Genomic DNA, 12,666 nt, shown 5'->3' with positions numbered 1-12,666 from the left:
CGCATCTTTTTGCGTGTTTTCTAAAAGTCTCGCGACGGAGCATCCGCAACGTGCGGCAGCACGGCTTACGCCACATCATTAACACAAATTCTTATGTCATTTTCCCTACGAGAGAAAAAAGAAAAAAGAAAAAGATAAAACACACGGTTTACTGTGGTATTGTTCGCCGGGGGAAATTTTCAATCGATAACGAGCCAAGATTGTCTTGCAAAATCGGCGGCTCACGAACAGCTAGAAGAGTTCCGGAAGAGCGATCTTTCGGGATTATCCGGACATGGGTATACACATTCGCAGATTCTACACTTAAAGAAGAAAGTGCTACATTTAAATAACATTTATTCGATCCGAGTGAAAAGGTTACTTCAATACTTCTTGGCAAACACTTACTAGGAATAGGATTATAATTAACTATATATAATATATGATATTTTCTTCGTATAATTGGACATTAGCTTGTATGAATAATATCTCATAATACTGAAAACATCCGAATTTTTATTTAAAAAAGTACTTACTGGAAAAAATCAAAATTTAAAATACTAAATCTCTTCCATGCATAAAAAGAAGTATTACATAATTTACACAACATAATTTTCACAATTACTTTCAGTAATATTTACTTTAAGCCATCAAAGCATATTTAAATTGATAAAATATTACTTAATTTGAAGGACTGAAAAACAGGTAATTTATGTTTATTTAATTCTAGCATTTTCTGCTGTGTATCTGAGTACCCGGATACTCATATTTACGAATATTACTCCAATCAACAAATAATAATGAGTAAATAATACAAGTTTGCAATATATTATTTGTTATCGTTAAAAAAATCAATATTTTGTACTGTTTGAAAAGAACCGTATAATTAACCCTTTTAGTGCCGGGCGAAAAAGAGGTGCTTATGCGAAGATAACCGGCCGATTTTACTAGGATTTGGTAAAAGGCTCATAAAAACCAAACGAAAAGCAATATTTAAAAATTATTTATTTTAATTCTCTCGTAATGAAATTAGACTATTTATAACGTATTTTAAATTTATTTTGATAGAGATCTCTCGCAATGCGAATAGTAAAGCGTTACAAGGTGCGGGCCGATATATCGGCTCTGACACTTCTCGCCGGTGTAGCAGGAGCCGATATATCGGCTCCCGGCACTAAAAGGGTTAATTACTTAGGTATCCGGAAGACTCAAGGTACTCGGATAGTCCAAATTGATAGCACCGCTCGAAAGAGACAACGAAACCAACAGGAGATTTTCCTCACCCGCGCCATATGATCCGGATTTGTGCCGTTAACCACGTAGGTCTCCGTGGACGCGGTCGGCGGAAGTTCCCTGTACCTCTCGTTGAACGGCAACAATGCCACGTCCATCTTTTCAGCCGCCCGCGCCTTCGCCGCGATCCACTCGTCGGCCAACGCGGTCCAGTTGGTCAACGCTATCTCCGCTTCCCGTCTCGTCCTGTACCGAATGGGATTTCCTGGCCGAGACAAAGAACAATGTTATCTAATTGTCATAGACGAGTCGAAATGTGCCGCAACGCCGTCGCGTCCGCTCACGTGGCCGGAAAATATAAAAACCCCTCGTCGCTGCTCGCCGCTATTCTGTCGAATCATTCGTGTCACCTGAACCAGCGAGGCTGATTCAGTGCTTCGCGGAAAACGCTTGTATCGCTTTTGCGACGTTTCTGTGCTTACCGCGCGGAAAAAACAATTCCGTGTAACAATTGGTGTAATTGAATTTCCGTCACATCTGGAGGACCAGACGGAAATTCGGTTGTTCGTAGGAACAGAAGATTCCTATAGAAGGTTTTCTGCTCAGTCGATTGCTCTTAGTAGTTCCAACCGAGTTTTCGGTTGCAGCTGAATGTTGATACACGGAAAAAACATTAATATCAATAAAAGATTGGTATTCTCATACATAAATAAGAATATATAATCTTATATAAAAATAAAACTTGCCTATACGAAGAAATTCTATATAGCTAAACTAAAAATATCATATTCCTGTTCCTGAACGAGTTTTTCGTCTGGTTCCTATTCTTCCCCGCCAACGGAGAATTCAGTTACATCGACGGAATTGTTTTCCCGTGTGTCTGTGAGAGAGTACGGATTTCGAAAATGAAATTACGCGCCGCGATCCCGCGGTGAAATGACGAGAATCTCTTCCTTCTCTCTCTTTCTTCTCCGAGCCGTTCGGACGACGATGTTGGACTTTCTAGCGATATAAAAATAAATGGACGATCATCGACGGTGCGGCTCACCGGACCGTTTCGTACGGAAGGAAACGTTCATTTTTCACGCCGCGATTAATCGGCGATCGCGCACGTTCGTGGAAAAGATCGTCCCGATAAAGTATACCAATCTTTCTCACGCGAAAGAGTCTCACGAGCTATCCAGAACGGTCTATCCCGTCATTGAAAACGTACAATTTCCCCGTTACGCTCGAAATGGCCGGTAAACCTCGTGTTCAAGGGAAGTCACATAATGTCCAGCGCAGATATAATCGATCGGGTCGCATGCAAATCCCCAAAGTACTTTCTCGGTAAAAAGAGGTTACGAGGCTGCACGCCGCGAGTCGCGCTCTATTTTTCGACTTAAATCGCCGACGTAATCGATTTTTCACCGATTTGCATCAGTCCGTGAAAAAAATTCGACTCACCGCATCATCTCGTAATAATAATACGGTCCCCGTCGTGTTATTACATAAGTCGTAATACACACATCTCCCTTGATATCGTCGTTGCTTTTGTTACGCAATTCGTTCCGCGTTTCGCGCGTGTCTCTCGGTATTAGGGTCGATTAACAAGGATGAATGCCGCAGGTGTCGCTGTTACTCTCGCGAAAATAATTCTATCGTTACGGTGGGTTCACAGAAACCTCACGTTCTCCGAGGTGTGCGCATACGTACCGACAACAACCCATATCGAAGTGCTCAGGTACAACAGGAGGAGGCAACTCGACGATATCCTGCCTTGACTTGGCATGCTATTTCTTATTCTTTGGTATCGTTGCCTGCAATCACAGAAGGAACAAATGCGTTAGTAGACATTATAATTGTAACCCGTATATTAAAATATATCGCTAAATTAAATACCACATATACACAACGCACTAATTATTTCAGAAGATACTTATATACAGAGGAAAAGATTCCTTTGGATTTAATACAATTTCGAGCGGTTGATTTAATAAATACGTATATCTCGTCTCTGTGATATTTAATATAACATGACGGACGCGTTGAATTAAAACAAAATCTATTCAGCGAGCGGAGGTGTCGATAGTTTCGTATAATAGCTAACGCTTGGTAACGCAGACAATGATGTCGAGGCAGATTCAAACAAAGCGAACGAACTCGATCGCGAATTCGCCAGCGTGCGCGCGCTACGCGTGAAATGTCCACCGCAAAGCTACGAGGTAGTGGAAAAAGTGCGATTAATCGTCCAGGCACTCGCGAAAGGCACAGCACGCGTGCGATCTTGAGAGGGGGAAGAATCTGCATTCGGCGGAGCGTAACTTGCACTTTCCTCGGCGCAAACGAGACGTCGAAAATAGCGTCGCTTGCGCACGATCGAGGAAACGGGAAACGACGACGTACGTTTTCGCGGTCGCGTCTCGCTCACCGCGCGAGAGGAATTTTTCTCCCGCGTTGCGCGCGAAAACGCGAGCGACGATTTATTTCCCGTTCAAACGGTGTCACTGTTACACCACGCGGAATTTTTGGACATACCGGACCTCGTCCGTTACTGTTACCCATTGACAAGTGGGTCAGCAACGGAGTCACGAAGACACGCCGCGTCATCGGAGCCGCTGTCCTTCGGACGAAATAACGACAGTTCCTCGAGACCTAGACATCGACAGAACTCGTCTGGTACGACGTAGCTAACGGGACTCAGCCGGTCTTCCACCTAAGAACCCATCATGAATGTTATCAGACTTCACGCCGATGATAGAACTTCACGATCAAACGGTTTTGAGCTACACTGAGAAAAATATTTAATATTATAATCTATCTAACTATAATCATCATAATGAAGGGAATTATTATAGTCAGAAGAATCATTTTAAGCGTTACTATAGTATGGGTAAATTAATTCTTAACTAAGTTAAAAGGTAAAAGTTAATAGCCTATAAAATAAATTTAGTTAAGTTAAAAATTATTTGAACCAACTTAATTGGAAGTTAAGCTAATGTTAAATTAAACTTTGCATAATTAACTTTTTAATCTGTAACTTTTAGCGTCCAATAAAGAAATATTATTTAGTCAAGGCCGAAAATAATTATAATTTCTTTCTCTTTTTAGTTTATGTCTTGATCAGTGGAATACGAGTTCTCTATTTCTCGATCTTTTAGCTTCAAACATACTAAAAGCTAAATTCATGTTATTATTGATAAAAGTGGACTCAGCCGCTTACAAAAGCATCTTATTTGTCACTGATTTTACATTCATCGCTCCTATTTTATTGAATGCCTTATCCGAATAGGCAGGGTAAGAGGGAAAAGAAACGAAACCGGTTTAATTTAAACATTTCCCATGGGGCCTCGATTGATAAATAGCATCGGGCAATTTGACAAATGGAACGTAATACGCGGCGAGGGATTTACCGAGCAATTCGTGCTCGCGAGCGGGTCACGCGATTTCGTGAATCACCGATTTATTCGGCCAGTACCGATCTCAGTAGATTGCATTGGAAGCGACTAAAACGGAAATGAGTTGCAGCCGACGGACGTTCCGAATGAATGAATTACGCCGGATGGGTTATACCGCGTTCGACGCACGTGCGTGTCAAGGCCACACGTGGCAACTGGATGCACCTTGGGACGCTGCGTTGGCTCAGCGCCAAAGCAGCATTCGCGATCCTCTCTTCGTAGAAACTCCTTTCTCGCGGAAAATTCTACCTGTTGTCTTAACTCTGAAATGGTCGCGTGGATGGCAAATGTCCTCTTAGTGTTTTAATTTAATATTTTTGATTGAAGTACTAAGCTTACTTGGATTCAGAATATATTTCGAATAAATCTGATGCTTATGATGGACTCATGAAATACTTGTGAATATATAAATTTACGAAATACTTGAAAGAGGTAATATTTATTTAAATGCAGTATGTATTTTTTTGTGTATGAACGACACTTGTCATCCGCACGACCACGAAGGTTAAAAAAAAACGCAGTTAATAGAGCGTTTTAGAATGTAGCGACTGCGTCAAATCGCGTTGTCATCGAAAAAAATCGCGCGATAATGCGGCGAACGAAAATTCTCCCGTGCGATTTTTCCCGATCAGGAGTTTTAGATCGTTTTCAGCTGTGTGTTATTTCCGCAACGAGAAAGTCAGAAATGTGGATCAAAGTTCGTGACGGCGGCGTTTTACAACATCGGACTATGTAACCATGACGCGTGATGTGGTGCCAATTAAATTTCACGAGTAATTGCTGAACTCTAATCCGTCGGGTTGCAGTGGGTCAGTGGGATTGGTTTCGGCGAAAGTCACGGCAAAATTTCTGCATCCGCGGCGCGAGCAATGTCCCCCCTCCTATTTATCAAAGTCGATCTGCTTCTACCTACCGTCTTGACAACCAGTTATTGTGAGCTACTGACGGAGACGGCGAGAATGACGCGGGCGTTTAAATAACAGACAGTTCTTAGGCACGATCTTGGGCAGACTGAGAGTCACTCGTTGAACGTGAAGCATTCTTCAACGAATTAATCCGTACTCCGGAAATTTCCAAGATAAACTAAAATTAACCTAAGATGATCAAACTAAATGAAGAAGTCAACTTCTTAAGAATGATGTTTAAAAGATAACATTCGATAATATCCAACTTATACAGAAAACAGTCGGGCGTGCTCACGATGATCAAACCTGATAAAAAACTGCTTAAAAATAAAATCACAGTTCTAGACATTAATTAGAAGTCCCATCATTCTGCTTCGGCATTGTGATGTTAAAAGAAACATATAGTTAATCTTTCTTTTGTCGTATGTATCGCTGCTATAATATTATTAATATTATATTATATCTGTAATATTACAATATGCGTATATATGTATATTTTGTTTATTTGTTCCACCAATAAATTCAATTTTAACAAAAATGAGATTGGGAGTTTCTCTCGCAGCGTGTCGATAATCCGCGAGAAACGTTTTCAAATTTCCATCCGCGCTCAAATTGCCGCGTCGACGCGGTGAATCGAGGTGCGAGCAGACCGGCCAAGTGGAATACTCGGCTGACCGTTATCTGACCCACCGCGGGGCCCCACGAAAGAAGACTCACTTAAGCTCATTGCGCGCGCAAATTTACGTAAGTGTATAGACGCAGCGTGCAAGTGGTACCGTCTCTAACGAGAATTATGCGTGGAACAAAACAGCCAACTACTACCGAATACCGTCTCATCGCTTCATTTGCTTCGGTACACCGACTCGTCGTCGTGGTTGGCGCGACGTTCCACTCGACGTTGACGCCGTATCTTTCGACGCTGCATCCGGATTAATATCCATCAATGTCCAGTCACGAAACGGCGAAATGGCTGTGTCACACCATCGCTAATTAAAATCCCCGTCTCGTTCGCGAGTTACAAGCGAAATTTCCCTATACTAATCGTGCGCCCGCGCACGACGGCGAAACCGGTTCGCCGAGAAAATCTCCGATCGGCGATTCGCTGTTTTTCGAGCGAGCAGAAAAGATATTTTCAGTCCGCGAGTTGCAGTCCCCATTCCGCAGGTGAAGAACAAATGCATCGTACTTGTTAACTTGATGATTAATTAACTTAACTTAATTAACATTCAACAATTTTTTTGCTTGGTTTTAATAAAAATTTAAGTAACAATTGTTTTTAATAAAAATGAATAAAATTCGAAAATTCGTAAAGGTATCAGTTTTGTGCGGATATTTCGATCGTTAAAAATACGAAGAACGCCACCAGAATGTATATTTCCAGTCGTAAGAAATAAAATTTAAAATTTAACGGAATAAAGGAAACGTGCGTCTTGGATGAAAAATCGGGAAGATTCTCTTACACGTTATATTTAAAACGCAAAATTTACAATCGAACCCGAAAATTGCCGAATATTCATATATGGAAAAAAATTAGTATCAATACAAGATTCATATTCTCACACATAAACAATATATTATATGAAAATCTTATATGGAAATAAAACTTGCTTATAAATGAAAAAATTCTATATAGTTCCACTAAAAATACCATATTTGTCATTTAAAAATAATTTTTACGAATTGAGAGAAAAAAATAACGGATAGGAAGAACGATATATCTTCAAACTGATACAATTCTTAGTTAGCGAAAGTGTTTTATACTTAAAACGCGAAATTTACGATCGATCCCCACGATGAAAATCGCGCGAGACTTCCGCTCCTTTAACTTACGACGAGAGGCGGTTCTTTTTCCCCTTTCACGTATTTTACGAGACATGAGAGCCTATTCATCCACGTGAGTACTAAAACTTACGAGACATCCGCGGCTCCTCCGCCCGCTTCCGGCGAATCGCGCGCGTTACTTCCTCAAAACGGCCGCGACAAGAGCCGGCGATTAATGTCGTTGATAGGCGTGCGTGCGCGTACGCTTCCTACATCTCTTTCCCAATGTTAATGATCGCGGATATGTGACCTTCTCCTGCTCAATGTTACGCCGAACGAAAGTCACTATCGCCTCCGCGACACGCGAGCGGGATAGAAAGAGGAACGGAGAGAGGGCGAGAAAGAGGGAGAGAAAGAGAGACGCGGTGCGCGTAACAACTTCGCAATTTGCTCTCGCATGAACGCTATGAAACGCACGACACGTACTCGAACAGCTCGAACAAAATTTAGGGAAGATAGGAAGAAAGGAAGGAAGGAAGGAAGGAGCGAAGGCATCTTGCCGCGGTATGAATGGCCGCGCGCGGATAATTTACAGCGCGTGAAACCAGCGTTGTGCCACATATGCCGCGGCTCTCCTCGATCGGAGGATGAAAGTCTGCGGAGGGTATCAGAGGAATTCGTCGGGGCAACGTATATCGTGTCGAGTCCGACAGCTGCGAGATGTGAGGAGATATCCTTTTGAGGTAAAAGCCGTACGGCCAGCCGCTACAGACGGGAGAGGTTACGGAAATAACTCGCGCTTCGATTCTAGACGCTCTCGCGGATTTTTCAGCGGAACGCCAGCCGCCAGCCGGGGGAAACTTCATTCCGCCGGAAAGATATCTCGAGATTGCATTACCGAAGAAAGTCCGCGATATATACTCTCTTCAGGCTCGCGAAAACTTCTACAAGGATGCAGCTCGAGGACGGAGCTCGTGTCCTGAAAGAACCTGAGAAGCCCTATTCCGGATCGCGAATGTTCGTACGCTCTTTTAAATCCAAGTTCCGTTTTCCTTCATGAGTGTCACGTACAATTTTGTTTCAGCTTGAGAATCAGACAGGCATATCTAAATAGAAATGTATTAATTGCTACACAGTAATGTAACGTTCGCTTCTGCTTTCTTACAATTTTTATCGAATAATGTGTCTTGAATTTTAATACTTCATTCTTAAATGTTAATGGCGGGTATGTAGAAATTGTTATATATTTTAGAGTATACGGCGTTATTCCATGCTATCATGGCTATGTAATGGCTGGACAATGGCTAGAAAGCGAAACCAGTTTTATACTTTAATGAATAATCTGCCAATAACGAACAACCAGTAACGAGATAAAACATTTCATCTAACCTGCATTGAGAGAAATTATTTTCAGCCCCTATCGTATCCTTCTTAACCGCAATAATAGTAATAGCCACATGCATGCAAGATTGTTATTATATTGACACTATGGTAACATTATCTACAAAAATTCTTCTACTATAACATATAGTTACGGTTTTACAGTTACAAATATCAAATTTATTTTTCTCTCAGTGTAGTACTGACGTCGACGAGACACAAATACTTTACTACCTCGTGGCTACTCACGAAGTTAAATTTCTATCGGGATACCTCGCGTTCGACACGCGTCAATAGGGCCTCTGAGGCGGCGAAGTGTCGCTTGGGAGAAAAAAGAAATCGAAAACGGCTCATCTCCGGGGCGCGAAGATGACGGTGCGCGGCCGCCTCCACTTTCTGCGACTTTCCAAATCGAAATATTCGCACGGTGACATCACTGGTCCACTTTCGTCACTCCGCTTGGCGGCCGCCATCGATTATGTGCGTAACGTGCGCGCGTATGTACACACACGGCTCCTTCGCGAAGCTGCGATTTCTCGCGCGAGCATCCACCAAGAGATCTTTCCTGAGCTCTCGTGATATCCCGGCGCGGTGTGACACGGTTGATCCACTTTCGTCATCATCAGCTGGCCGACGCTCGCCGGCTGTGATTTTCCATTTACAAAGTTCCAGTTTCCGCGGCCGGCTCGGAGGAATCGTGGGACTTTTCGCGTGTGCACGCTCGCCCGTGGCGATCTTTCCGCTTCTTCACTTTCCAGATCATTGTGCTGCGGCGACGACGTGATTAGGGAGCCGCTTTCGTCATTGGCGGTTAAGGTCATCGCTGGCGTAATTTCCGTCTTTACGACACCGTGATCTATCGGTGGGAAGAGAGGGCTTTCAAGAAACGTCGTAGTCGGTCTTTATTGCTCCACGGTTATCTTTATGTTTTAATAATCCGCGAAATCGAGATATTTCAACAAAAACATGCTCGATCCGAATCCTGTTGATAATAATAATCGGAATCACGAGGAAAGTTGCGTGGATTTTTTAAATCGCGTTCGTATCGATGCAATTTTGTAGATTACACACTTTTACGCGGTTCTCGACAGTCTTCCGTTCCGTACGGCGATGATATTTCGTCCGAAATGACGAGGCAATTTATTTGACTTAGCAACGGTAATTTTTTTTTCACTACTCTCTAAGACATCGTTCTCGACTTTCTACGGTGGTAATTCTTTTCCTCATTTTACTTTTGCACCTCATTTGTCTGATTACCGTATCGTCGCTTTGCGGCATAATGGCCTTCTATTATGAGTGCACTTTGTACGCATTATCGAATATTAAACATTGAAATATTCCAATGTATATATCATACAGTATAACATAAGTTAACCTTGTCAAAGGACCGAAACGATTACCAGAAAGAGTAACATGCGATAAGTGTCGCGGAGCGGCATAATAATTTGAGTTCCTTAAACATATACGGAATTCTATTTCGTGAAAGAACATGTACCGTTTGCGAAATTTGCGATTATGCAAATTCGGAGTAACGAGAACTTGTAGCGACAACATCAGAATCGGGTCGATTACTTGGATTTACCAAGTGCATATTTTTGTCTTTTTTCTTTCCCGTTTTTCTGATGATCCTGAAACGTTCCGGTATATAACGACGATTTCCAACAGTGGAAATACCAACTTTATTATTTCCTTGTCAAAACCAAGTCTGATGAAATTAACGAATAATAAAATTGCGACACACGTCGCTAATTCATTCCTTTTTATCCTTATATTAATGTGGTCCGTAAGAATGTCGCCATTTACTCTCGCCTCGAAGCTTTAAAATTGTCGAAAATTAACAACCCTAACAGAGATCTCGTCGCTGCCACGATACGAAGAAATTTTGATCACCTGCGCTGAGAGAAATTCTAGTTATTTTCGGCCTCAACTATACCCTTCTCATGTTTTCAACCACAAAATAATCACAGCAATATGCATGTAAGATTATTATCACTGACACTATAATAACATTTACTGGAAAAATGGTTCTCCTAACTGCAATTCTTTCACCAAGATGATTACAGCTACAAATATCAGATATTGTTCTCTCAGTGCACGCGCGTACAATCTAATGAGAAACACCACGCGACACGGTAAACGTTCAATCGGGGATACCCGCGAATTTCGCCGATTTATTCAGGAAAGCGGTCTACATTTCGCAAAATCGATCGGACGCGACGGATCGGCGCGTAGCACGTGCCACGGATACAAAGCGACTCGGTCATTTTCGGCCGAGTGTGTGTCATGTTGCACGATCCCTCGATCAATACTATCACCATCAATCGAGATTATTACTCCGCACCGTACAATTACCCGTTCGAACGTCTACATTTCGCGGCGCGAGGTTTTCTCTGCGACTTTCCTCGCGCGCGACGACGTCTCACGGCGGCAGTTTCTTTCGCCCAAATTCGCGAGCGGCTGCGGTGCGCTCTGAAAAGCTCCCGGGAGAGAAACCAGCCGCGAAGGTGTCGAAGAGAAGAGGAGAAACGACTTGGGCGAAGGAATGGCGCGACGAAGAGCGAGACGGACGAAGAGGAGACACCAAGAAAACCGTCCTCGTCGTCCTTGTCGTCGTCGGACGCGAGAAACTGTACGCTCCCGGGTAGAAAACGCCGAGACGCTTAATAATATATCGTACTCACACGCGCGGATCGATCGTCGGATGACAGCCGTTGCCGCGGTAATTTGCGCGAGCGCCTTCGCGACGAGCGTTAATTGACGACAGATAACGTCGCGTTTCACGAGCGGCTCCGTTCGGACATCGGCCGCTACTTTCCTCGCGGATCATGATCGATCACGCCACTCGCGATAATAGCGAGCCGTTCTCGCGCAGGAAATATAAAGAGACGAGGTGTAACTGATAACATTATTATCGATTGTTATCGACTGTGATCGCGAATTATGCTCGGTGTGCCGTCGCGTTCTTCAGCGAGAAGATCAATCGAAGATTATTGTCCTTTTCTTCCCCTTTGTGTCTGTTTTTGAATAACTCATGTTTATTAGTCGTATTAGTCTAATTTCCACCAACATCGCTTGGAATTAATGAAGAAATGATGAGTGATAATTCATAGTCGATCTTATATCTTTGCTGTTGCCTCATCCGTTGTGATCCACGTGTATTATTCTCATTTCTATGTTATCGTTTGCTTTTTCTTTTGATTCTAACGACTGATAAAATTATTATTATTGTATCTAATTATTATCATTTTATTGTGTTTAATTATTATAATTATATTATATTATCATGTTATTATTAAAATAATCGTCCGATCGACCTAAAAATCGCCTTAAGTTTATTTTCGGATGCTGTGTGGATCGTTTCAACGGCTAAGAAGTGTCTGAAGATTAACCCAAGATGACCTTAAATATAAGATCTGACTGAATATCGCCTAAGCGACATCGTTTCTACGCGCGCACAGAGAAAAATATCGTTTTCAAGGACATTATAAACTTTATCGAAAAAAAGTTAAATTCGGTTAATTTGAACAAGCACAAATCGAAGTTTGTTTTAATTTAATATTCATCATTGAAGTAAGTAAACTTATACTAAAATTCGGAATATATTTTGAATAAATCTGATGTATGTGTTTATGATGAATTTACGATACCATTTACCGATGTATAAACTTATGAAACACTTGAAGCAGATATAATATTCACTTGAGTGCAATATATATCTTTCTATGTGCAGTTGCACTTCTGGGATTTTTTCCGAACAGTTTCTCGTGAAAGTTTTCGTCGGTGTTAAGCCGTTCGCTCGAAAAGCGCCGCGAGGAACGCATTGTTGCGCAACGCTCGTTCCGGCGATACCGGTGGCCGCAATTTTTACGATGAGCCGAGTGCAAGCCGAAATTCTCCTGGCAAGGCCTCGGTTCGACGGACGAGGCGGTAATGTCGAGCGAGAACGACTTCTGCGCGAAGCTGTGCGGATG

The 12,666-nt window shown here is 42.4% G+C and overlaps 1 protein-coding gene across 5 annotated transcripts in view; it reads right to left on the bottom strand.

Annotated features, from left to right (window-relative positions):
• The window catches only part of LOC106751617 (sphingomyelin phosphodiesterase), an 89,105-nt gene that overhangs the window by 13,749 nt on the left and 62,690 nt on the right, over nucleotides 1-12,666 (bottom strand). For 3 of the 5 annotated variants that reach the window (XM_014632572.1, XM_014632576.1, XM_014632575.1), the window contains exons 2-3: nucleotides 2,908-3,011; nucleotides 1,263-1,477 (exon numbers count right to left, since the gene is read on the bottom strand). In XM_014632572.1, coding sequence (XP_014488058.1) covers nucleotides 1,263-1,477; nucleotides 2,908-2,983 — 291 coding nt within the window. In that variant the 5' untranslated portion in view covers nucleotides 2,984-3,011. Of the gene's footprint in view, nucleotides 1-1,262; nucleotides 1,478-2,907; nucleotides 3,012-3,729; nucleotides 3,908-12,666 lie in introns of all 5 variants that reach the window. The other 2 variants (XM_014632574.1, XM_014632573.1) reach the window with 1 other exon arrangement.

The sequence above is a fragment of the Dinoponera quadriceps genome, unplaced genomic scaffold (genome assembly GCF_001313825.1).
Source record: "Dinoponera quadriceps isolate SergipeBrazil2010 unplaced genomic scaffold, ASM131382v1 scaffold386, whole genome shotgun sequence".
In the NCBI taxonomy this organism is placed as follows: Eukaryota; Metazoa; Arthropoda; class Insecta; order Hymenoptera; family Formicidae; genus Dinoponera; species Dinoponera quadriceps.
This window is presented reverse-complemented; position numbering and strand designations above follow the sequence as displayed.